The sequence below is a fragment of the Chionomys nivalis genome, chromosome 7 (assembly GCF_950005125.1).
Source record: "Chionomys nivalis chromosome 7, mChiNiv1.1, whole genome shotgun sequence".
Lineage (NCBI taxonomy): Eukaryota > Metazoa > Chordata > Mammalia > Rodentia > Cricetidae > Chionomys > Chionomys nivalis.
Window position 1 is genome coordinate 31,238,360 of NC_080092.1, and position 27,575 is coordinate 31,265,934.

Sequence of the window (27,575 nt, forward strand, 5' to 3'; positions counted from 1 at the left end):
TCAGAGGTCTCCCTGCAGTGATTATGGAGAAGGACAGGAGGAGACCTGGCTCTGGGTCATATGCCAAGGATCTGGGTCTGATCCTGGGTTTAGTGAATGAGTTCCTCAAGACTTCTTCAAGGATGAAGCTCCCACCAGTGAACTTAGAGGTTCAGGAAACACCTTGTAACAGTCTTCCTGAGGGATGCTCCCTCACTTCCAGGGGCAGCTCAAGGGGCCTCCAAAGGCACAAACACATGCATATACTACTCATAATCACAATTCACTTTTAATTAATAGAAGAAAAGAAAGATTAAGAGGGTGCCATGTGATGCATCAATGCATATGCATGTTATCTTATGCCTAAATCGGCTTAAACATATCTAGTTTCTCAGATGTTTATCATCTCCTTATAGAAACATCATTCCAGCCCCCCTTTTTTGAGCCATTGAGCATATAGTGTAGAACTGTTGTCCATATGTTGGACAATCGTTGAGAAGATTCAAAAGTATTTATTCAGAGTTTTTACTTGGTACTGTCTCTTCAGATTTTCATTAAGATGATATTATTTTGATATTGTTTATTTCTAGGAGTTTTACTCTTCTATGTTGGTTCATGCATTGAGGCAAAGTCTTCCACAGATCTTTATAATTCTTTTATTTGTACAGACTCAGCAATGCCCCCCTTCCATTTCTGATTTCAGTCATGTATGCTCAATCTAGCTGGACTTTAGCTAATTATTTGTAAATTATATTAATTGTTCCCCCCTAGAATTAACTTTGGCTAGTTTTGGCCAATCTTTCTATCTGTTCAGATCTTTAACTCCTCACTTCCTCTTAAATTTAATTTACTTTTCTGTTTTGAGTTTCTTTATACAGGTGAAATTGGTTGTTGGTTTGAGATTTTTTAAAACATCATAGCTGGGCTAGAGTGATGGTTCAGAGGTTAAGAGCACTGACTGCTTTTCCAGAGGTCCTGAGTTTAATTCCTAGCAACCACATGATGGCCTACAACCATCTGTAATGAGATCTGGTGCCCTCTTCTGGCTTGCAGGCAGACATGCCAGAACACTGTATACTTAGTAAATAAATTAAGCTTAAAAATCAAAACCAAAACCAAAAATATCATCTTTATCAAGTTCACTCGGTCTGGTATTGTTAATACAGGTATTAAAGCTATGCATTTACATCAGGTGGACTTCAGTTGTGGCCTGTGCATTTTGATTTTATGTAACTCATCTTCATTCAGTTCCAGCTTCCTTTTGGACCTGTGGAAATAAAGAAAATCAAAGGTGAAAGCAAATACGAACTATTTCTCAGAACTTGCTATATAGCAGGAAGTGGGCCAGCTAGCTGCTGTTTAACATTAGCAGAGAGTAGGTAGGTGGGTTAGTGGGAATGATCTGTAACAGAAGAGAGAGGTCTCAGGGTGTTGGCTTTGGAGGTTGCTGGGAGATCCGTTCAAATGGTTTCATGTGTTTCATTTCAGGTGTTGTGTTCAAGGGTACAAATAATGGTGGACAGACCACCAAAGTCTGAAACAGAAGCAAACTTTATTCCTCACCCTCACCCCCAAAAACAACTCACTGGAGGGCACAAAAAGCTTATCAGGTAGCTGAGACCATGGACCACAGCCAGAATTGAGGCTTCTGAAACTGTGGCAAAGGGGCCAGGTTTCCGAGCTTCCCTTTTAGAGTAAGAGGTAAGCATTAGGCGTGGACAAAAGAACTTTTACAGTCTCAAGGTAAAACTTAGATACATATTGACTTTTACAATTCCTACTAACAAGGTTTTCGATTAAATTAGTGTTTGTCTTAGTTTGATGCTTCTTTTTTGCCTCTCTAATGGTGTTTACAGAAACTCTTCACTTCCTTGACACTGCTGGTTTCCCATAGAAGGGAAGAATACGGAACAACACAAACAGAAAGTCACCTACAATTCCCACAAAGCTCTATCTACAGTTCTACCTGCCTTTCCAGTTGTACAGAGCTGCTGGTCATAAAGCCCTGCTATAGACCAAAGTGGTTGCTCTATTAACCAATGGCAATAAAACATATTCACAGCACACCGAGGGGAATCCCACATCGATGCTGTTCATTTTACTTGATTTTCTAGTGAAGTAAAACCTGTGTAGAGTCCTCAGGTGACTACTCAGCTCCGTATACTGATATCACCAGATGAATAGGATACGGAGGCTTCAGGGCATGAAAGGAAGACCCAAGGGTTGTCCTGCCCAGGTCACCTTTTCTATGAGTCTCCAGCTCTGTGGGCATCTGATTGCTGCCACAGTTTGTGCTCAAGAGGAAGGCAGACATACCCCACTGTTTCAGGAACCCCAGACAACTATTGGTGGTAACTGTTAGTCAGAGGCAGTAGTACCTTAAATCATGAGGACATCTCAGTGTACCCTTGACAGCTCCCCGACTCCACTTCCCTCTTCTTTGGTTCACCGGGGACAGGCTCCTTGCTCTGGCTTTTGAGGTTCTCACCACTGTAGCCCATCTGCTCTGACTACTTGTATTTTCCACTGCCTCCTAAAGTGTTTCCAACACAGCCATAACTGTATATCCCAGTCTCTGGCCTCCATCTCTGAAGGCTCCGCCCCTGTGCCCCTTGCACCTTGGCACCTCCCCGAGGAGGGTCAAGGTAGCCTGCCAAACCTTCACCTGTCTCCCTGAGGAGGGTCAAGGTAGCCCACCAAACCTTGACCCCTCCCCAGAGGAGATCAGGACCACTCCTCCAGTCTATTTAAACTGCTCCCCAGAAAGTCCCTTTGTGGTTTTCCCTCTTTCCCCTGGTGATTGTGTTGGCAGCTTCCTGGTTCCCCTCAAGGCCAGCTGAGAGCGCAGGAGTTCTAGCAAACCTGGACATCTTTTAATCTGGTTTGTTTTGATTTGGCTTGATTGGGATTTTGCATTGACAGAGAACTCCGCTTAGAAAATATTTCTAACATCAGATGGAGGCCGGAGACGGGATTTACAATAACTGTGGCTAGTCCTGATTTATGATTAAGGAGGTCCCTTATAGAAGGTTGCAGATGGGCTCAGGTGTTTGTGGTTGACCTTATTAAGTCTTGTGACCACAACAGCACAGTTTATGGTAGAGATTCTGGGTCTGGACCTCTGGATTCTCTACTGGAGACTGCCAACACAGGTGTGGGCACCTAGCCCTGGACAGGCTATCCTTCTGTTGTGGGTCTTGGGTCGCTTAGAGATTTACTGTCCTGACTTCAGTTTTGGTTTTAATAAATTAGAGGCTTTTAATTAAAAAGACACAGACCAGGAAGAAACCAGAGAGAGTTCTCTAGGTAAGGCCCTGGCTATTGTTAGCAAAAGAATTATAAAGGAAAAAAAAAAACCACACCAAATTATAATTTTGGGGAGCCAAATTAATTCATATCCTGTCTGGGTGTGGGCAAAGCTTGATCTTGTAAGAGACATCCTGCAGATGCTTCAGACGTCCACGTAAGCAGGCAAGCAAGCAAGCAAGCAAGCAAGCGTCTCATTCAGAAACAGACATTAGTAGTTAGTCTGTTTAATTGGTGACCCATTACCTTGTAGAAATAGCTGAGGAATTGAAATGCCCAAAAAATAAACATTTTTTTTTTTTTTTTAAAGCTAACTGAACCAGGAAGTGTTCCATCTGGGGCCAGCTGACAGGATACATTCTGAAGAGTTGCAGAATAGGAATTGAGAAAAGTAGGTTCTAGAAATAAAAATGTAAAAGTAAAGAAACATAAAGTTGTAAGCCTAGGAGAATGAGAGCAGACTGTCAGCAACTTAAGGCTTCACTGTTAACAGTGGATTACTTTATCCAGTAATTGATGGAAGCAGATATAGTGACCCACAGTCAGCATTGGACTGAGCTCCTGGAGCTTAGTTGAAGAGAGGGAGGAGGGATCATATGAACAAGGCGGGTCAAGATCATGATTGGGAAAACCACAGAGACAGCTGACCCAAGCTAGTGGAAGCTCACCAACTCTGGACTGACAGCAGGGGGTCCCTGTGCCTGATGCATCTATGCTTGTGGATGTGTTTGCATGTGTGTCTCTGTGTGTGTTTGTATAGGGGTCAGCCTACAGGTATGTGTGTTTGTGTGTGACTTATGGCCCAGTACTTATAGCTGCACACTAACTGAAGGGACTCGAGCCCACTCAAGTATGGGCTCTGGAAGGCTTTGCCCTTTTCTCCCGTTCCCTCTGCCCTGCAATAAACCATCATATTGCAACCCTAAAGCTGACCACCATGGTCTATTCACTTATTCGGCCACTTCCTCCTCCTGAGGCTGATTAGTAAGGTCCAGTTATCAAAGCACTGAAGTTTGGCAATCAACAGCCCTCTTTGGCTCATCTAATTCACATGTCCACTCAAAATACAACACAGCATCCTAGCCCACTGTAACACAGACTTCTCCTTTTTTATCTCGTAAAATTACACCTGCATGGTCATTTGATGCTGTTCTTCTGCCTGAGTCAGAAAGCAGCCACTTTAACCCTCCCTCGCTTTGTAAAAGATCTCTCTGTGAAAACAAGTGTGTGGGTGTGGTTTGTGCCTATTATGGGGTCCAAGAAGGAGCCCCCACTTTGTAGGGGAGATTCTCCTTCATTGGTGCCGAGACTCGGATGAGCCGGTAGTTTCCCAGCCCTTTTTCACATATTCCAATCCTTCTGGCACCCAGTTCCCTCATTTAATAGCAGCTGATTGGAAGTCTCCCACCTGGCCATCCTAAACAGTCACTGTTATTGTGTGACAGCCATCCAGAGTCTAGTGTTTCTACTCTGTCCTGTGGGACTGGGGAAGACTGCACCTCACCATGGTCTTCACTGTTTACAGTGAACTCCCATGGACTAGCGGCTAGCTAGGCACATTCAGTCCAGTCTGGTTAGGTAGGGGCTTCCCCCTTTTTCCCTCTTAGAGGTTGCGCTGCCTGAATCTGGTGCCCTTTCCTCCTCCAAAATAAACTGTCAAGAGATGGCGGATTCATCCTCAGACCACGTTGGACATGCCCTTGGTGATGTTGCATGGGTGACGACCCACCCTCTCTGTGAGACTGCTCCTTGGCCTCTCGAGATTCACAGGGACACCTGGTATCTTTACTTTGACCCACTACCACCAAGGGTGATGGGCCCCACCCACTCCGTTCTGACTGACTTGACTTCAGCATGTCTCCTCTAGAATCTCCAATGGCTACAACACTCAGACACCAAATTCCCTAAGCTCATTTGCTGCAGTACCCAGGCTCGGCCTTCACATCCACTAGATAATCAGTCTAAAAGTCCGCCTAACAGCTTTGGGATCCTAACATTACTCAGGATCTTTACAAATTTTACGAGCACACAGGAAAAGGGAAAGAGATCCTTTATGTCTCTGCTTTTGGCTTTCCCTGCTCCAAACCCTCCCAGTAAGCTTCCTGCTCACCACCCCTGGGCCTCTTTGCTCTCAAGTCCTCCACCCCTCCCTGAATCTTCTGCTCCTAAAACTGAAACTCTGTCTGTGACCCAGCAGATTTACCACCATCCACCCTCCCCCTCATTGTCAGGTGCCTTTCTTACCTTTGTTTGACACCCTCCCCACTTCTCCATCCACTTGGGTTTCACCAAGGCCAGACAGACCAAACTGTAAGTTCTTGACTCCCACCTCCTCCTCCCCTACTGCCCCTCTCCCTCACATCAGCCCAGGGTGCTGCAGAACCCTCCCAAGCCACAGCTTCACAGGTCACGCCCTTCAGTAGTGACCACTGCATTTCCCACCATCCGCAGTGCTCAATGGTCCCCCTCTTCTTTCCAGCCCTCCTGGGCTCTGGTAACATTCCAATGGCCCCCTCCTTCTTCTAGCCAATCTGGCTGGGCCACACCCTCTCCCACATCAGCCCCGCCCACTGTGCACTCTCCAGCCTGTCCTGTCCAGAGGACATCAGTATGAGCATACCTGCTTCTCCAGCACACCTTGACAACGGGTACTCCTTTCTGTCCTAGAAAGTCTGCAACCTCTTTAGGTGGGTGTAGGGCTACTGTGACTGACACCTCCTTACACACTCACACTACCCTCCACCCCCACCCACCCAACAACCCCCTCAGCCTTCCTCCTCAGCAGCATGTTCTACCTGCAAGGGTCCAATAGCACCTCCCTCACTCTGAAAAGCCCCCTTCTTTCAGCCTGACACAGCTCCCCCTCTCTTCCTAAAGTCAAATTCTCCACTGTTGAGAAGCAAGTAAGCTACCAACTCCCTGGCCAAGGCCCTTGCTGCTGCTGCTTAACCCTTTCCTGTCCCGACACCGCCTTCAGTTTAAGCTTAATCACACAGAAGTTATAATCTGTATATTCTGTAATGACAAAACTTTACTACATTTACGATTTATGGTTTGGTTTCATGTTAAAAAGATCTCCAATGAAATCTTCAACTCTCCAAGTTGCTGGTAAGTCTGTCATTTCTAACGGATTCAGAAGCTGCTTGGTCTGCACTTCCTGTTTTTCAGGTGAAAGTCTTTGCTCTCAGATCTTTGATGGTGTGAACGAGTAGGCCAGGGACAGCTTTGCCAGCTAAAGAGCAACCAAGGCTTCAGTTGTTCCCAATCCTCTCCCTATATAAAGATCAGACCTCACTTTGCTAGAGCTACTGCTAAGTCTAGACACAGCTTACCTTGTTACCAGACGCGGACAAGAGTTAAACTCACAAAAGAAATCTCAAAGTAAGTTTTCACTATTCCTGCTTCTGAAGGAACTTGATTTACCATGAATTCTCTCAGTTATCAATCACCTGTATCTCCTGGTGAATGATTTTTTTTGTTTGTTTGTTTGTTTTTAAGTATAAAGTATTTCTATAGTCTGAGGATGTAAAAGCTTAAGTTGTTATTTTAAAAAATGTGACTCAGGTGGGAGAGAGGGCTCAGAGGCTAAGAACACTGTCTACTCTTCCAGGGGACCTTGATTCAACTCCCAGCACCCACATGGTGACTCACAACCATCTATAACGAGGTCTGATGCCCTTTCCTGCATATATACATAATAAATAATCCTTTAAAAATAGATGACTTAAGGCACATGAAAACTTGTTTCATATTTCCTTCCTCCTCTCTATGCTCCTGTTGGGGTCCCACTCACCCATAGTCAGAATTCACACCAGTCCTCCAGAGGCCTCGCTTAACTCACTCCGGTCAAGCTTTCTTTCTCTTCATCCCCTCATTACCTATTCCCTCACTAGGAAAGGATGTCCTCTCCAGAACTGACATAAACCTTTCACCTCAACCCATAACCCCCTCACTTTAGACCACCTGGCCCATCTCTGCTCCTTATCTCTGCCATGATGGCCAATTTCCTCCGCTCATGGATCCCTAAATCCCCACTCCTAGTACATCTTCTACACCAAATTACTTCTGCTCCACTCCCATGAGCCTCTCTCCCCTATCAGTAAACAATTCTTTAAACTCAAAGACACTCCCCTTGCAGCTCCAGCTCTCTGCCTCACAGATCTATACAAACCTTCCTGTCCTTACACGTCCAAACTGTGCAAACTCTTCCTCAGACTGACCTTTGACCCTGCAGCCCACCTCTCCAAAACTCTATAGTACATCATCCCCGGGTGGCTTCCCTGTCTTCACACCCTTGCCACAACCTGTCTGCTCATTTCTGAAGCTGACAAATGCACTGGGGTCCTTCCCATCACATCTATTCTAACTACTCACTCTCAATGTTTAACTTACAGAGGACTCCAGGCTCTTCCCCTGACTCAGATTCTAACCCTCCCCGCTTATCTTATCAAACTCACCCTGCATATTCCTTACCTGTCCTCCCCGCAGTCACCCCACGCTTCTCCCTTTACCCCAACTTCTCCAGACCCCTTCACTACTGCAGAGACTATGAAGGCAATAATAGTCAAAGACCTCCCCCCATTCCTCCTACATGCAAGAGGTTCCCTTAGCCTACAATTTTTATCTAAATGGTGGCACCTTCCTGTCATATGTCCACTTCGTACTGAACTCTCCATCATCAGTAAAGACCATAGGTTAGCTGCCACCCCACTCTCATGATCTCCTCACCTCCCACAGGCCACCCTGCTGCAAACCCAGATGATGAGGAAAGCCAGACACCTAACCCTCCTATATCACAGGACTCTACTGTAGTAGGAGGCTGCTTGCTCGTTCCCGGATTCCCAGAAATAATCACACAGAAACCACATTATTTAAATCACTGCTTGGCCTGTTAGCTCTAGCTTCTTATTGGCTAGCTCTAGCATCCTAAACTAACCCATCTCCATTAATTTGTATGTTGCCACGTGGCTGTGGCTTACTGGGTACAGCTGCGTCCAGCATCTATCTGTCTCTGGCAGGGGCTACATGGCTTCTCCATGACTCTGCCTACTCTCTCTATAAATGTCTCTTTCAGCCTGGCTTTGCTCTGTTAAGCCATTGGCCTAAAACAGCATTATTCATTAACAAATAAAAGCAAAACACAGACAGAAGGATCTCCCACACCACACTATCCTTACCCCAACTCTGTGCAGTCATCTTCCCTCTCGGTTCCTGTTCCCCTGAAATCACCCATTCCCACAATTTCATCTCCCTTCTCACACCCCTACTTCATTCTGTTCAAATGATTGCCAAACATCCTCCACCAAATTGACTCCCCTAAATTCATTAGCTGTCCAGACATTCTCAGTATTCAAACACTCTGAACAAATCCTGCGCTTCCAATTACAATACATAACCAGCCGGGCGGTGGTGGCGCACGCCTTTAATCCCAGCACTTGGGAGGCAGAGGCAGGCGGATCTCTGTGAGTTCGAGGCCAGCCTGGTCTACAAGAGCTAGTTCCAGGACAGGCACCAAAGCTACAGAGAAACCCTGTCTCGAAAACAAACAAACAAACAAAAAAACAAACAAACAAAAAAAAACCATAACCAAACCCACTGGTCTCCTCTCCAATGCACACACACTCCCATGGCGAAGCTGTCGTTTGGGTCAAGGTCATTCAACAAACTCCTCATCTTCACTGATGCCTCCTTCAAGGCCTCTCACTGCTTCCTTGGGCCCTCTCTTCAAAGTCCTCTATTAGTCACAGTCCCTCTATTGCTACTGATACCACAGTTACCAATGCTATGCCCCACTACTAACTGCTTGTCCCCTTGACCATCCAAGTCCCACTTTGGGAACCAAAGTCAAATTTTCCCAACCTTTCCACACCAACATTCAAGCCTATTACAGACATTCCCACTCACCATTTGCCAAGAGCCTCCTCAATCATCCATGCTCCTACAGTATTTTAATTTCAAAACCCACCTAAACACCCCCAAAAGACTATTCTGATGTAACAAGAGCCTCTTAAATTGCACTGTCCACAATCCAACCAGACCCTGCTTTCAGATAACAGTTGTTCCCCAATTAACCTTATATAGCCAATCTGAATATTCCAGGTGCCTCTCAGGCACTCTCAAACAGACTTTAGGTAAGTTTCCTGCCAAACAAACTAAATTTTCCTGCTTATTGCCTCTTCCTAAGAGTGGAATCTCTCCTCATTTCCCTGGGGTCACTCCCCCTTTCCCTGGTCTTGAGACTCCTTTTCCAGCTACCAGGACCATGAACCTAACAGTTTCAAATGTACATCCAAGAAAAATAACTTTTCTAGACTCCTTCACTTTACCTTTGTCCAAGTAGCTATATATCTTTCCTGGCAGATCATCAGCTGCAGACCCTAGCACACTCCAGCGCCAGGACGTGCTTTTTCCTCAAAATCCACATCCTGGTTCAGCGTCAGACTGTACTTCTCTTGCCTCAGTTGGTCCTGCAGAACCTGCACATCAACTGTTCTTCCCAGCCTTCACCAACAACCCAGCTTCCTAGGGTCCCTTAGCAACTATGCCCCACTGTCATCAGGAAGCAACCAGAGAAAACAACTCCCATAACCCAACTCACAGCCACTCAATAATAAATCAAAGAGGAGGGGGTGAAGGTACACTAGCTCACTGGAGCATGAGGCTCTTGCAAGCCTTGCCCTTCTCCCCAGTTCCCTCTGCCTTGCTCATAACCCTTAGACTGCATTGCTAAAGCTAGCCACCAAGGTCTGTTCCTTTATTTGGTTACTGCCTCCTTCTGAGACTGGCTACCAGCTCCAGACATCAAATTATTAAAGTCCAGCCATCAGAAGCCCACTTTGGTCCACCTAATGAACACGCCTGATCGAGATATACCACCGCATCCTAGCCCACTCTAACACAGCCCTCCCCTTTTCCTCTTCTTAAAAATGACACCTGTACGGTCATTTGCTGCTTGTCTTCTGCTTGGGTCAGAAAGCAGCCACTTGAACTTTTCTTCCCCTGCTGAGCAGGAACAGATTGTGGGAGGGTAGGGGTGCACCTTATGGTGACAAACCTCTACAGTTAGCAGTCAGGGTCAGGTCTAAAGAGCATGTGTTCAGGTTTTGGCTATTACAAATAATGCTGTTATGAACATAGTTGAACAGATACTTTTGTCATTTGATGGGGCATCTCTTGGGTATATTCCCAATAGTGGTATTACTGGATCTTGGGGTAGGTTGATCCCAAATTTCCTGAGAAATCGCCACACTGATTTCCAAAGTGGTTGCACAAGTTTGCATTTCCACCAGCAATGAATGAGTGTGCCCCTTACTCCACAACCTCTCCAGCAAAGGCTATCATTGGTGTTTTTGATTTTAGCCATTCTGACAGGTGTAAGATGGTATCTCAAAGTTGTTTTAATTTGCATTTCCCTTATCGCTAAGGAGGTTGAGCATGACCTTAAGTGTCTTTTGGCCATTTGAATTTCTTCTGTTGAGAATTCTCTGTTCAGTTCAGTGCCCCATTTTTTTATTGGGTTAATTAGCATTTTAAAGTCTAGTTTCTTGAGTGGCATGTGTTCAGCAGGATCTGGGAATGGTGAAATTCTGTGGCAAATTCTGAGTGATCAAATTCACATGAGGACAACGCTGTGGAATCCATGAGTGAGAGGACAACGGGGAAACACTCCTCAGACACTGCAGAAGCGGAGAAAGCCAAGAGAGAGACACATTTCCTGTGTGCGTTTTTGCAGTGACTGACTCCACCCAGCACCAGGTGCAGCAGGGTCAGTTATGAGTCATCCCGCAGCCATCCTGGCTTATCACCACCCCACTTCCTGTTATGCTCCTCAGAGCAGGAAATGGTGCAGACCTTTCAAAGCTCTGTTTCTGAAAGCCCATGTAAGCTGTGATACTTTGTCTGCCTTCTACCGAAGACACTGCAGAACTCAGAAGTGAGTGGAGAGACTGAGAAAGATGTGTGTCAATGAGAATCAACTTCAGTGGCATAAGACAAGACATATACCCTTATGGTTAATGTTAATCTCGATTGATTTTAAAAAAAGAAAAGAAATAAGATAAAAGGTGGCCAGAGTCCTTGCTCAGTACGGGTAGATGTCACCATTATTACTGTTAGCTAGAGGACTGCTGGGGCCTGAGGCCCACCCTTACCCCTCACTAGATGAATCCGGGGAATCAGGTGCTGGGAGCATAGGCATGGTAGAGCCTGAAAGAGAGGAGTCTGGATACTGAGCGTCATAGATACCAAAATAGATTCCCTGGATATTCTAGGCATATGGACCTAGTCTTTTGGTGCAGGAGAGGATAGGATCGTATGGGGTGGAGCATGGGGCACAGGTCAAGTTTCCCAGGGAAGTGGCAGTGAGCCCTAGAGAATGACATAGATTGAATCATGAATGAGCAAAGGGAGATGGTGAGTGTGGCTCTCAGCACAGTGGGTGTTGTGGATGGACACAACTCACTTGTCTGCTCACCCCAGATAGGGAGCCCATGACAGACCAAGGCACAAACTGAAGGGACTCTGGCCAGCTCGAGCCAGATGAACGTGGCTCTGGCAGGCTTTGCCCTTAACTCCCATGTCCTCTGCATCGCTAAAAACCTTTAGATTACATTCCTAAAGCTAACCATTAAGGTCTATTCCCTTAGATGGCCACTTCCTCCTCCTGAGACTGACTACCAAACCCCAGCAATCAGGAGCCACTTTGGCTCCTTTAACAGACCCAATTAAAATTAAACACACACTTCATCCTAACATGGAATTTCCATTTTTTAAAAAGGGAAGGTGTACTGGCCAGAACCAGACCATAGAGTTCTCTAGGTAAGGTCCTGATTATTGTTAGTCAAAGGATTATGAAGGAAAAAGACAAGACTCTATAATTTTGGGGAGCCAAATGAACTCATATGCTATCTGGGTATGAGAAAGGCTTGATTTTTATAGAGATGTCTAGCAGGCCTCTCAGCCATCCAAGCAAGCGACTTCTACAAAAGCAGACCTTAGCAATTACCCTGTTTAATCTTGTGACCTTGGAGAAATAGCAGGATCAGTGAAGTATTTTAAAACAATTATTATTATTTTTTTTTTTAAAGAATAGCCCAATGGTATCAGGAAATGGTCCATCTCCGCCAGCTGACAGGGCACATTCTAAGCAGGAGCAACTTCCTCATGGCTACTAGAAGCTGAATACAATGTTGTTTTTACAGCCACAGTAAATTATCCTCTAAACATAGTGCTCACCATCACAGGGGAAATCTCCATGAGTGGCTGGGGAGATCACTCATTTCCCCACCCCCAGGAGCTCACTTGGCAGGCAGCCTTGTCTGATTGGTGAAGTCTGAGCCAGTTAGAGTGTCTGTCTCAAAGTAAGGAGAATGGTCTTGAGTGAGAGACAATCAACAGGACGGCAGCACAGGGTGCGGGGTTACAGCAAGAGTCTGCAAACGCTGAACCCCGGGATCCCGGGTGTGAAGGTCAATAGTTGTCATCATCTGAACAGAGGGTCTTGAGGTGGTGGAGTAAAATGGTCAGTGCTGGGGAGCACAGGAGGACACTGGAGTCTGCTACCAAGGTCCCAAGCACTCAGGAAACCCTGAATTTGGGCTAGGGCCACTTCAGCAGAGCTCCGCCTCCCTCTCAGAAGGAGGATGTGAAACCTATTCCCCTGATTTGTGCAAACCAACCCCCCTAGTTCAAAGAACAGAAACCAAACCCTCCTCTGACTGCAGCCCCTCCCTTTAGGGACCAAGCAGGCAGATTGGAATTTAGGAAGTGCAGGGCAGAGAGCAGAGACTGTGAGGGGCAGGATCTGGAAGGAAATCTGGGCAGATCAGCCTTTGCTTCCCAGCTGTTCTGCTCTCCGAAAACACCAGAAACCCAGCACTCTGCATTCGGTCTGGCTGCTGGACATCCCAGTTAAGAAGACGCCATAGACAGCTACCCCAGCGACCTTGTTCCCAGGGAAGAGGGGACATCACAGGAGGGTCACTCACTTCATCACTGGGGAGCAGGTATGTGAAGGAATCTAAGTGCAGCTTGACCAGAAATCCTCCTTACTTATGATGTGGCAGGGGAATTCCTGGTACCAGGGCAGAGGAGCTTATATTCTGGTTTATTTCACTAGGGATTTTTTTTTTTTTTTTTTTTTTTTTTTTTTTTTTTTATGGTTGGGCCCTTCTGCATCTTCTGCACCACAGAGGACCCCAACCCACCAGTGAGGCAGCAACAATCTCTTCTATCTCCTGCACATTCCTAGGTCTGTTGCTCTTCTGATGAGAGCTTCAGTGTGGAGAAGGGGGGCAGGCTGTGTGCGTAGATTTCTCAGAGTCACTGCTGTAAGCTGTTTAGGGCCGGTTTTGTTCTTGGAGCTGTTTGTTGTTTTCATTGTCTTGGTTTCTGTTTGAAACTGGATCCCTCTGTGTGCCTTTGGCTGGTCTAGGACAGGCAAATCAGGCTGGGCTCAAACTCGGAATCTATCTACCTCTTCCTGCTAGTGCTGAGATTAAAGGTGTGTCCCACCACAACCTCCTATACTGTTACTATTTTGTTTACCCCCACGGGGATAAAATGCTATAATCAGAATGCACACTGGTATTGCCTGGGGTACAGTGAATCTGTGAGAAGCCATGAGCTGGACCTGGAGCACCCATAGAGCAGGGTTTTGAAGAGGAAGCCTCTAAGTGGTCTTTTTCTCTGGATCAGATCAACTATTTTCCGTGCACTGAGGGAACTATTTCTATGCCAGGACAGAAACCCCTTCAATGATTACACTACAGAGGTTGGGCTTTTTCCAACCCTTCAGATTGTATGCTATGCTCAGTACTGACCGGAGGATCATGCAGACATATACTATTTTTGTAAAAAAAATCAGCACATGAATTTCTCTCTCAAACTTTCCATATAGTGGTCAAATATTACCAGGATTCTTTTCAGATGTCAAGATTCTCTTTTTCTCATTTAATGTATTTTGTTTTTGAGAACTTCATGCATGAACACTGCACCTAGCTCACTCCAGGTTTCCTCTCTCCTCACTCTATCTATTCCCATCTCTCAATTAATGATCTATTCTTTAATTATCATCATAATATGTATATACATATGTAAGGGTAGGAACTTTTATATTAAAAAATCTGTGATATTTCATATATAGAAAAACTAGGCTTTTTTTTTTTGTTTTTTGTTTCTGAGTCCATTGATGGATGTTCAGATTAGTTACATGAAACCAGAACTATTTAGAGCCTAGCATAGGAAATCTACTCATTAATAGCCTTCATTTTATCTATTTTTTATTGGATAAGGTACAACACATTTGTTAAATTTGACCAAAGGGAATATAATGTAATTTTTAAAATTCATCGAACACCAACAGAGTAGACCAGACTGCACAACTGAGTAGTAAACTCTTTCCTATACGATGGTGCTATGAGTACACACACATTGGGTCCTGTGTCAAATGGATTTCCTGCCGTGGGTGTTGTCGGAAGCTGCAAAGATGCTGCTCCCAGATTCTGGATCTCTTCCACTTTGTATCCTGCATCTTTCCAGGTGTCCCCAAGTGGCACCGTCTCTCACTATTGAATGGCTCAAATGAACCCTTGACTGCCTTCCACGCTTTCTCCTCACTTCTGAATTTGAACTCCTCGTTCCAGCCACAGGTTGACCGGCAGTTCTCCAGATGCACCACAGTGCGCCATCTCTATCTCCACGCACGAGCTCTCTTCACTCCCGCCCTTTCCATCGCCCAGCCCACTCCACACAGCATTCGACACCTTGCTTAGATGTCGCTTCCTTTTGAAAATCTTTCAAGGCCATGGGGTTCTATTCTGTGCTTCCCAGCAATCCCACTGATACCTGGTTCAGATGGTAGCATGTGTGACGCAGGCCAAATGGCAAATTCTGAGCATCAGAGCCTCTGTCTGGATGTTTTGAAGTCAGGGACAGGTCATTCCTGAGAAACGGCAGCCATTTAGAAGTGAAGCTGGGGTGGCAACTGCTAGGGGCTCACAAAGGTGCTTGTGTTGCCCTGGTTCTGGACACAACTTGAGACCAAGAACAGAGATGGCCTCAGCATTTTCCCTGCCTTGGCATTGCTTTCTCTGTCTGGGATCTTTTGTAATTTCAAACGGAACTTTAAGAGTCTTTCTGCTTCAGTGAATGATGGCACACCACACAGAGGTCTTGGGATCATTGCCCAGGCTGACCTCAAACTTGTGATCCATAGCACGACCTCCTTAGTGCTGCTGGTGTAGGTCTGAATTTATCTTGATGAACTAAAAATGCTTCAAAGAGGAAAATGATCAAGGGTAAAGGAGTCTCAGTCAAGCCAAAATATATGATCAGGTTAGAAGTAAATGCAGTTGAGTCCTGAGCATTTGATTAAAAGGGGGAAAGACCCCATTTGTAATGTGGGTGGTTTAAGGGACTCTGATTTCCCATTGGCTTGTCTTTCTAAACTAATTCTTTGACCTTCCTGGTTCTTTCCTCCCTTAGTACCATCAGCTGTTACCAGCCATGGGTCAGTCCTCCTCTTCTACACCCCCTCAGAAGGAGGAGCCTGATTTGACCTCAAGTCTCGACACAAATCTTCACAATTTCAAGATGGAAACCAAGATCCTGTCTCAGGAATTAACCACCTTGATTAGATCAAACCTAGAGGGTGGAAACCTGAGGGGAACAGTTTGTGCAATCAGCGATGCTCTGAGTGACATCGAGAAAATTCCACTAAACATTGCAGTGATGGGGGAGATTGGGGCTGGAAAATCCAGTCTCATCAATGCTCTACAGGGAGTGGGGCCTGATGAAGAGGGTGCGGCTGCTTCCACCGGAGTGATATGTACCACCACTGAGAGAAAACCATACCCATACTCCAAGGTTCCCAGTGTGACACTATGGGACCTGCCGGGCATCGGGTCCACTGCCTTCCAACCACATGATTATCTGAAGAAAATCAAGTTTGAGGAGTATGACTTCTTCATTATTGTCTCTTCTGGACGTTTTAAACACAATGACGCAGAACTAGCCAAAGCCATCGTGCAAGTGAATAGGCGTTTCTATTTTGTTCGAACCCACACAGATCATGATCTAATGGTTCAAAAACAGTGTAGTCCTCAGAGATTCAATAGAGAGAACACCTTAAAGCAGATTCGAAATTCCATCTCAAGTATACTTAAGGAAGTGACCCAGCAGGAGCCTCCAGTCTTCTTAGTCTCTAACTTTGATGTGTCTGACTTTGACTTCCCAGAGCTGGAGGCCACCCTTCTGAGGGAGCTCCCAGACCACAAGCGTCACATATTCATGCTCGCTTTGTCAGTTGTTACGCAGTCCACCATAGACCAGAAGAGGGACACACTGAAACAGGAGGTCTGGAGGGATTCCGTAATGCCAAGGGCATGGGTCACCATATCACTTAAGGGCTTGACCAAAAGTGACATACAGTTATTGGAAGAGACTTTGAACTCCTGCAGATCCTCCTTTGGCCTGGATGAGGCATCCCTGGAAAACATCGCTGATGATTTGCACGTGGCCCTGGAGGAACTCAAGGAGAACATTAAGTCTCTGCATTTGCTCTCAGAAGAGCAGGGTAAATCCTTAACAGATAAACTTTCGGGGTACATTAGCCATTCTTACTTTTCAAAGACTTTGCACTTGCAAAATTTCTTCATTGACACTGTGGCAAATGATGTTAAGATTCTCCTTAGCAAAGAAGAGCTTTTCACAGGGAAGGTAAGTCCATTTCAACTCCAAATCCTGTCTATATTGGGAGGCATCAGAGTGACAAAACAGTGTTTTCCACAGTTGTTCCGGGAAGAACCCTTCTACTGCACTTTGCTGACACATTTCAAGGTGACTCTGATGATATTGTCAAGTCCATTTTCTGCACCTGTTGAGATCTTCTGGTCTCTCCGGTTGAGACTGTTGTAAGATGCACTCGTAAGGTTTTTCCCCTACAAATTGTCTCATTACTGTAGTGTTTATTTGCTTTGTTTTAGACAAAATTTTCCATTAGATGGAATCCTCCTTGCCAGCTTGCTTTTGTTTCCTATGCTATGGGGACCCTATGTCCTGATGATCTGATGAAGTTTTTCATATAAGTTTCCCTTTAGGAGTTTCAAATTTCTCTTCTTATATCAAGCTCATTGGCCAGTTGAGTTGGTTTTTGTATAGGGTGAAAGCTAAGGGTCATGTTTTAGTCTTGCCTGATGTGCAGTTTGCCCAGTTCTGCTTGTTGAACACTGTGCTCTTTGTGCAGTATTAGTTTTGGAAGCCTCACTGAGATGTTGATTGACTGTAGGTGCCCCCAGGTGGCTGTACATGTATGCCGACATTTCTGGGTCCTCTATTCTGCTCAGTTGGTTAGTCTATGGACCTGTTTCCATTCCATTGTTTTACTGTTTAGTGTGGCTCTGAAATATTCCTGGAAGCAACTATTTTGATGCCTCCTCACCCTGCTGTTTGAGCTATTTGCAGTCTTTTTGTGTTTCCATGTATATTTTATGATTCAACAGTCTAGTTCTATTTTAAATGACAGTGATGTTTTAGATGAGATTTAACTGGGTCTGAACATTACTTTGTAAAGTATGAACACTTTGACAACATTTAGTGTTTATAAGCTATAAAAATGGGACTATGAGCATCTTTTGTAGCCTTGTTTGAGATTTCTTTCCTGAGTGTTTTGTGGTCATTGTTCAATGCTCTTCACTCATTGATTAATTATTGAAATTTGATTGCTCCCTTCCTATCCTTTCCTATCTTTCCTTTCCTTTTTTCTATCCTTTTTACCTTTTCTTCCTACCTGCTGTGTGTGTCCATCTCTGTCTACTATAAATGGACTTTCAAGGTTTTACATTTCTGACTTCTAAGTAAAATCTTACATTTTCATTCATCAGTTTTATCTTGGATCTTGATGAAGGTTTTTTCTTGTTTCTTAGTATTGTTTTGGCTCACATACAAAAATGGGTTATATCATGGCATTTCCATACAAGTGTGCCATTATAATTCTCATTCATTCTGATATGTTCTTATTCATTCATATGTACTTACCATTACCCTCCTGCCCTCCATCATGCCCTTGTGATTGTCTGGCTAGCTCCCTGTTCCCCTAAAGAGTCCCTTCTTCTTCTCCTTATCATATAGACTCTATTACTCACCCTATGCATTTTCTCCTTTAATTTCTTTTCCCTCTCATCTGCCTGGATTTTTTTGTCATTATTTTCAAAATCAAAAAAATTCATCCAATTCAATTTCTTCAGAATCTTTTATTAGAGAATTATGATCCTTTCTATGTAATGGCCTTGGCCACTTTTAATAATTCTTGTATTCTGTGTGACAATTCTTGTTCTCAGTGGAGATCTCTACTACTTAAATAGGGTATCTGTACTAAGCAACTTCTCCAGAAAATGTGTCTTAGGAGGTCTGCTTATTATGCAATATTGGGTTTATTTCCTGCTGACCATCACAGTGTAGGTGCTATGTCTTCATTCTGGTGGCATTTAGTGAGTTTTGTCTCAGTCCATTCCATGTCAGAATTGTAGAGAACCATTGTCTCAGCTGGTCACATGAGACTGGGGACTCTCATGCATTACAATCAACTGTGACATAAATAGTACAGTGTAAGCAATGAATTATACATGAATTTATATTCATTTCTTAGCCACAATGACCAGGAGTTCCTAAACATTGCTTCTACTTGTCAATCAGTTGTGGGCAGATTTCCAGCACTGGAGAGGCAGAGACAGGTAGACCCCTAGGACTCATACTACATACATGTGCATTTGCACACACGCATGCATCTTCACACACAGCATCTCAAGTTATTCACCTGAGAGTTTTGACATTTTCATATATTACTCCTAATGACTGTAGGATCTGTATTGATGTGGCCCCCTTTCCCTTACTGTTATCGGCGACATGGCTTCCAACAAAGTGATTGGCAGAATCACACATAGAATTCTGTATACCTGAAGCTTCTGTATTGAATTATATCATACGCCAGAATATTAGAGCAGCATGAAGCCAGTCTCTCATGACTGCCTGCTTTTATCTTCTGTTCCATCTGCAATTCCAAAGCCCTGTCTGTGTTTCTAACATCAAAAGAAAAGGATACAAGTGTAGAACTGCACCTTCTCCCAAAGCTCTGGTATCTTTAGGATCAGATGTGATAAACGTGGATCTACAATCAAAGCTATCATGGAATCTGGTTTTGTACAATTCATGAATTAAAAAGAGTTTTAATATCCTTGTAAGATTATAATAAATAGAATTATGTGACCTACAAAGTTCAAAATATGAAATCTGTGGCCATTTAAGGGAAACATGTGTGGCTTCCTGACAGAAACCTGTCTGAGCTTACCCTGTCTATTCTGCCTTGAGAACTGAGTCTTTGTTGGGGAAGGGGTTTGATGGGAATTCAGTTCTTCAGGTTTCGTAAGTTTAAGAAAATGAGGACACTTTTTTTTTTTTTTAGTATCCTTTTTGATCTCTCTCTATATATCTCTCTTGTAGCAGTTTGGGATTTTTTGTTTTTGTTGGTTGTTTGGCTGATTGTTTGTTTAGAGACAAAACACTTGAAAACAGGGACACGTAGGGAATTTGCTTACCACTGAGGCTGTCCCTGAACCCCTGTTGAAAATAAGGAATAACATAGTTATCTCCTTACTAACAATTTAAAAAATTTTTTAAAATTTTAAGTTGTTAAACAAGCACATCCATCATGCTAAGTATAGCCCCCATTAGTCCCTTTGTTCCTGAGACAGTTTCTCTTCCCCTTTCATGTCATACATATGTATGTAACTATGTAGCTATATAAAACCTAAGATCCATGAATAACAAAATATATTTCTCTTTCTGAGGTTGGTTTAACTGACTTAATACGAATATCTCCAGATACATCCATTTTCCTACAAATGGCTTAGTTTCCGTCTTCTTTATGGCTAGAACAAAGTCCATTACACCTGGGTAGTGATGTGTCCACCCCTCTGTGGGACACGTAATAAATCTTGTTTATGCGCCACCTCATGTCCCTTCTCCTTTCATTCACACTCCTCCCAAGAGAAGCTGGGAGAGCTGTGCTAAGGGAGCAGAGGGCGTGAGGCCTAAGAGCAACGCTTGTGAGCTCACAAGAGGCAGGGAGCCTTCCCAGGAGAGACGCTGCTGGAGGATTTGCTCTGCTGCTGATCTCTGCCCACAGGGTTTGACATTGTACGGGTAGTCACTTTAAAAGGAGTAAACAGAATCTGAAGATAATTGTAGATAAGATATAAACACAAGGGAAGGTAATTGCATGGAATAAGTGGACCTTGAATCAGACAGCAAGGAAAGAGGGAAGCCATTGGAGAAGTAGAACCTGAGAAAGAGGGCATTTGCCAGAAATCAAGGCAGCAGCCAGGGACAAGGGGGTGTCTGCCTCTAAAGGGCACAGAGGATGAAGCCCTGCTTTACCACAGCAACAAAGTCCTAGGCCCTGCTCTACTGCACTCATAATTGCAATGTCTCTCTTGTCTCCTCTCTTCAGCATCTTCTGGAAACAGATACATGTAAGTCTCCCAGACCCTCTCCTTCAACGGCTCAGCTTTTGGCATCCAGCTTTGAAAAATTTTTTAAGAACTTCAAGAAGGAAAGTAAAATCCTCTCTGAGGAAACTATCACCTTGATTGAATCCCACCTGGAAAATAAGAACCTCCCAGGAGCGGTTTCTGCAATCAGCAATGCTCTGAGAAACATCGACAGAGCCCCACTGAACATCGCAGTGACTGGAGAAACAGGGGCAGGCAAATCCAGCTTTATCAATGCCCTGCGGGGAGTGTGGGATGAAGAAGAAGGCGCAGCTCCCACTGGGGTGGTAGAGACAACCATGGAGAGAACTCCATACCCCCACCCAAAGCTTCCCATGGTGACAATATGGGACCTGCCTGGCATTGGGTCCACATCCTTCCCTCCCCAAAACTACCTAACGGAAATGAAGTTTGCTGAGTATGACTTCTTCATTATCATCTCGGCTACTCGTTTCAAAGACACTGATGCACATTTGGCCAAAGCCATCGCCAAGATGAATACAAAGTTCTACTTTGTCCGAACCAAGATAGATCAGGATATAAGTAATGAACAGAGGAGTAAATCTAAGACTTTCAATAGAGACAGCGTCTTAAAGAAAATCCGAGGCGACTGTTCAAGGCATCTCCAGGAGACTCTCTCCAGTGAGCCCCCAGTCTTCTTGGTCTCTAATTTTGATGTGTCTGACTTTGACTTCCCAGAGCTGGAGACCACCCTGCTGAGCGAGCTCCCAGCCCACAAGCGCCATGTCTTCATGCTGTCCTTGCACAGTGTTACTGAGACTGCCATTGACCGGAAGAGGGATTTCCTGAAACAGAAGATCTGGCTGGAGGCTTTGAAGGCTGGAGCTTGGGCCACCATTCCATTTGGGGGCTTGGTCCTAGATAAGATTCAGAAGGTAGAGGAGACCTTGGACCTGTACAGATCCTACTTTGGACTGAATGATGCCTCGCTGGAAAATATTGCCAAGGATTTTAACGTGTCTGTCAATGAAATCAAAGCACACCTTAAGTCTCTCCGTTTGCTAACAAGGACCAACGACATGTCCTTAGAAGAAAAACTATGGAAATACATTGAATATATTTCCTCTGTTACTGGGGGGCCACTTGCCACAGGCCTTTACTTTAGAAAGACTTTCTATTTGAAAAATCTCTTCATTGATACCGTGTCAAGTGATGCCAAGACTCTTCTTAATAAGGAGTTTTTATCAGAGAAGCTGACTGACCCCCCAGAATACTGGGAAGCAGCGATGGAGCTATGAGGCACTTACCTTCGGGCTGACTTTGGTCACTGACTTATGACATACTTTGAAGCAGCAAACGTTTTCTATGAAAGACCAGAGGATTCACCTCTTTCAGAGACTGTGGCAAGCTGAAGAAGAGTTATCAACAACGTAAACACACATGGGAAAAACTGTCTCTCACTAAAATATCACGTATGAGAGAGAACACATGGGTATATACAAGTAACTTGTAATATCCTTCTGGAATTAACCTTGGATATTTCTTCTCAAGGAGATTTCCCAGGCATTGCCAAACTCTCCTAAGATGAAGACACTGTTTCCTGCCTTGATTTTTTTTTTTTTTTTTAGTATTATGAAGTACAAGGAACTGGTTCCCAGCGTACATCTCCCATGAAGTGGTATTTCCTGGACACAAGAACTACATGGTAGATTATCTTGGGACCATCGTCCATGTTCCTCCAGGAAGAACTGAGTGATACACAGATGGGTGGACATATCTGCAGGTTCTTTTGGTCCTTGGAAACAAGGAAATTTTATTTCATATCCTTCATCAGTCAACCTGAGTGAGTTGAGAATTCAGGTTGTAGGCAAAGTAAACACTAAATTGTCTCTCCTTGGGGGTAAGGTCACTCCAAGACATTTCCTTACTGCTTTAATGTCTAGGAGACTTTGTTGGTGTTTAGCCTCACTTAAGACTGGTTAGCATGTGGAGTTGTTCCCAGTTTCTTCATCTACAGCATCTTTTGAGACCCAGTGTCCCTTTTGGGCATCTGACATAACCAGCTGTTAAAATCCCAGTGTTGCTCTCTGCATGTAGACCTGCCCTTCTAGAAGGAAGGTGAGGAGTCGTGCATGGGATGCAATATGCAGAAAACCAGCATGCACATTTTAGCTCTGCATTGGGCCTCTTCAGAGAAAAGGAAGCAATATATTATATCCATATCTTCTTATTGCTGGATCTATATAGTATTATAGTTAATTCCTTTTATGACACAGTGTTCTAAACACCTGACAGAAACTGCTGAAGAGAAGAAAGGTTGCATCTGGCTCACAGTTTCAGAGAATCACCCTCTGTCATGATAGAAGGGGCGTGGGGAGGGAAACACTCAGTGTAAGAGAAGACGGTGAACACGGTGGCAGAGAGCTAGGTGACAGCAAGGGGCAGGAGTATCAAAGTACTGGTTCTCGTGACCTGCTTCCACCACCTAGGCCTTCCCTCCTAAAGGCTCAACAACATCCAAAAAAATAATGCCATGTTGGGGACCGGGTGATTAACACCAGGGTCTGTGGTGGCCTTCAAACCAGAGCACTATCATATCCTCAACTTACCACATCTCTCTCCTCAACTTTCTCTCCTCCTTTCTCTACTTTCCCTCCTCCTCCTCTTGTTCTTCCTTCTCTTCTCTTTCCCTCCTCTCCCCCTACCTTCTTCTCTTCTTCTCCCCGATTCTCTCTCTGCTTCTCTCCCTGCCTTTGTCTCTCATTGACTCACTCAGCTGTGAGACTTGCCAAGTACAGGAGCTACAGGGCAGCCTTGCAGCCCGGAAATCTTTGACTGAGTTGATATTACAGCTTCTGGCCAAACAGCAAGAATTCTTTTCTCTCCTTCCCAGAGGGTGTCAAGGTTTGTTTTGTTTTTGCTTATCTCTAAGGTCTTCAGTTGGTCAGGCGGGGCATTTGCAGTAGAGTCCTCTGAAGTATTCAAAGTATTCAAAGCCTCCTGCTTTAAAATTTAATCTCATCTTAAATTTTCTTTCACAATAACATCTACAGTGGTACTTGGTAATTACTTGGGCACTCTCTTAGATAGGGTCTTTGTTGCTGTGAAGAGACAGCATGACCACAGCAACTCACATAAAGGAAAACATTTAATTGGGTGGCTTACAGAGGTTCAGTCCATTATCATCATAGTGGGACATGAAGCATGCAGGCAGACAGGGTGCTGGAGAAGGAGCCGAGAGTTCTGCATCTTGATCAGCCTACAGCAGAATGAGTCTGTGTCTCACACTGGGAGTAATTTGAGAATAGGAAACCTCAAAGCTGGCTCCCCACAGTGACACATTTCCTCCAACAAGGCCACCCTCTTAATAGTGCCACTTCCTATGGGGGCCATTTTCTTTCAAACCACCACATGAACCAGATGCTATGTAAAGTTAATTTCCTCAAACCCCACAATTACCCTATCCCACTCTATACCAGCAGATACATATGGTTACATGGTCATAGTTACAATTGTACTCCTTTGTGAGACACAGTGTGACAAGTTTACTCAAATAAACAACGCATAACCATCCAATCTGGAGAGATGGCTGCGCAGTTAAGAGCACTGACTGCTCTTCCAGAGGATCTAGATCAATTCCCAGCATCCACATGACAACTCATAACTGTCTGTAACTCCAGCTCCAAGGAATCTGGCCCCTTCACCCAGACACTCATGCAGGCAAAACACCAATGCACATCAAATAAAAACAAACAAATCATGTTTTAAAAGCTGGGGTGTCAGGCTTCCATATTCTTAGACATATTAAAATTATGGTGATTAACAGCTAATACTTTCCAATATTAACGAGTACGTGTATACAGTAGATGCCGACCAGTTCAAGGTATGTTTACCACTTTATTGGCATTGTCGCGTATCTGGGGCATCTGACTGTCTCTGTTCTGCTGATTTGTAAAGAGCTTAATAGATTGTTTTAAACAAGAATCTCTGTGCTGCACTGCAGCATGCTAGAAATGCTGGAACATGCTCCTTCCCTCTAGCCCTTTGGTACCTGTTATCAAACTCTCTCCGCCCCTCTGCCCACCTTTCCAGCTTCTAGGAATCACTGTTTTACACTCAGATCAACCATTAGTGTCCCACTGCAGGTGAGCAGAATTAGCCAGTAACTTCTTCTCTCTTTGCCTCATTGTCCTCTGAGACACCAGCTGCTGAGCTGTCTGCTCCTGAGGCCACTTACCTGCCTCTGTGCCGTGTAGAACACCCAGGCCCAGTCTCACGGCCTTTAGTCTATTTCTGTGCTTTCAGCAGTAGTAGTCACGGGGAAAAGCCATTGTATTGTGTGTAGCAGGGGACGCTGTCAGCAGAGCTGTCTGTCTGAGGATGGACGCTTTCTGTCCTATATGTGGGAACTGTTTCAGTACATCACAGATTTGTGTGTGATGGTGTATATCGATTTTCAACTTGACAGGACCTAGAGTCACCTTGGAGCCAAATCTCTGAGAATGTCTTTAAGGGATTATCTCAATTAAAATTAACTAATTAACTTGATTAACTAATTAACTTGATTAACTAATCAAGATGGGAAGACCCACTTTAAATGTGGGCAGCGCCATTCCCGAGGCTGGAGCCCTGAACTGCATCAAATGAAGAAAGCCAGGTGAGCACCAGCGTTCCTCTCTCTCTGCTCCCTGAGTGCGGATGTGATGTGATCAGCTGCCTTCCCATCACAGTGGACTGTAGCCTTGAACCGTGAACCAAAATAAACTCCTTCTCTCTTAAAGTGTTTTTGCCAGGGTATTTTATCCCAGCATCAGAAAAAAAAAATCACTATTACAGGTAACTGCCCAGGTGGGCAGTGGTGGCGCACACCTTTAATCCCAGCACTTGGGAGGCAGAGCAGGTGGATCTCTGTGAGTTCAAGGCCAGCCTGGTCGACAGAGCAAGATCTAGGATATCCAGGGCTGTTGCACAAACAAGCCCTGTCTTAGTTAGGGTTCTTTTGCTATGAAAAGACACCATGACCATGGCAACTCTTAACAAGAAAGCATTTCATCGTGGTGGTTCACTTGGAGCTACAGAGGTTCAGTTCATGATCATCATGGTGGGGAGTAAGCATGCAGGCAGACTTGGTGTTAGAGAAGTAGTTTGCAGGCAACAGGAAATGATCTGAAAGTTACATGGAGGGAAGGCCGAGCTAAAGAGACCTCATAGCCCACCTCCACAATAACACACGTCCTCCGACAAGGCTATACCTACTCCAGTGAAGTCACAACTTCTAATAGTGCCACTCCCCATGAGCTTATGGGGGCAATTACTCCAAACTACCACAAACCCTGTCACAAAAAACATAAACAAAAAGAAACAAAACAAGTAACTGCCTATTCATCATCAACTGCCCTTTGAGTTTCTACCCACTCAACCAGCAATGTATGCAAACTTCCAGTCTGTTTATCCTATGTGTGGTAGTGATGTGTGTGATATGTGTGGAGTGGACAAGCATGAATCCTGCCTACAGTTTCTCAGACATCAGAATGCTGTACTCAGTGCTAAATCTTAGAACTGTACAAGGAAGCCACTGGTTGAACACATGAAGCAAAAAGCAATAGGAAGAAAGTCCTCAGACATTCCAGAACCGGACAACAGAGAAATATCTGAGCTGCACATTTAGCAGCTATGTGCTTTCACCTGTATGTCTACAGTGAATGCCAAGGTCTTTCTGCACATTGATCCTCATCCTACACAATAAGCAATCTTTGATATTTTCTCCATCAGTCCAGCAATGTACAGAAACGAGCACCCAGAAGCCATGGGAAATCCAAGGCCTGCTCTAGCATCTGAAGATGGGCATGGGGTATATGTACCAGTGCATGTGGAGTTTGGAGCTTGGGAGACTATGCCCTGGGGTACATTGAGCTTCCTCCATTGAGTTCTGAATTTCCTGAGAGGGAAAAACTATTTTCTTTAATGATGGGAATGGTTCCTGGTAGAAAAAAAAAGGGCCTTACCCTCATGGGTATATGGGTAGCAAAATTGGACAAATATCACATGTACTCACTCATATGTGGTTTTTAGACATAAAACAAAGAAAACCATCCCACAAATACAATCCCAGAGAACCTAGACAACAATGAGGACTCTAAGAGAGACATACATAGATCTAATCTACATGGGTAGTAGAAAAAGACAAGATCTCCTAAGTAAATTGGGAGCATGTGGCCCATGGGAGAGGGTAGAAGGAAAGGGGAGAGGAAGGAATGAGAGCAGATAAAAATGTATAGCTCAGTAAGATCAATAAAAAATGCAAAAACTTTAAGAATATTAATATATTTTAGGTTTGCTCACCAGGGAGTTGATTTTGTTGGTTGTTTTGAGTGCTTTATCTGAATATATATTATGAAATGTCTTGAGTATTTGACTCAAATATAAACACAAAATAAAGAAAAAAAGAGGACATGAAGCTGGAAGGGAACTCAGGAATTAGGAGTAGATCTGGGAGGAGTTAGGGAGAGAGCATCTGCGAATATGATCAAAATGCATTGCATGCATGAAATACTCAAAGATCTAATAAAACTGTACTTTCTAAGAAATTATGGAAACAGAATAAATGAGGGAAAACAGAATTGCTTTGTTTTAAGAAGGACAGACAAACATGCCTGTGGCCCATTAGTCCTTTCTTCCTGACTGGAGCTGGTTCTATTGCCCTGCCTCCTCGTGAAGAGGGAACTTATCTTCTTGGAGATTTCCTCCAAGAAGCTCAGGCCCAGGCTTCCCTTCCCTCAGCTTGGG

General features: G+C 44.4%; 2 protein-coding genes across 2 annotated transcripts in view; one reads left to right on the top strand and one right to left on the bottom strand.

The window, feature by feature from the left end:
• The window catches only part of LOC130877147 (uncharacterized), a 68,595-nt gene that overhangs the window by 21,289 nt on the left and 19,731 nt on the right, over positions 1–27,575 (bottom strand). The window contains 1 exon segment of the mRNA XM_057774096.1: positions 12,777–12,812. Within this exon segment, the coding sequence (XP_057630079.1) occupies positions 12,777–12,812 (36 nt within the window).
• Positions 13,033–25,556, top strand: LOC130877145 (uncharacterized). Its single transcript, XM_057774095.1, has 3 exons — positions 13,033–13,289; positions 15,769–17,001; positions 20,789–25,556. Exons 2-3 carry the CDS (start codon positions 15,790–15,792, stop codon positions 22,085–22,087), a joined length of 2,511 nt encoding a protein of 836 aa, XP_057630078.1. The 5' UTR covers positions 13,033–13,289; positions 15,769–15,789; the 3' UTR covers positions 22,088–25,556.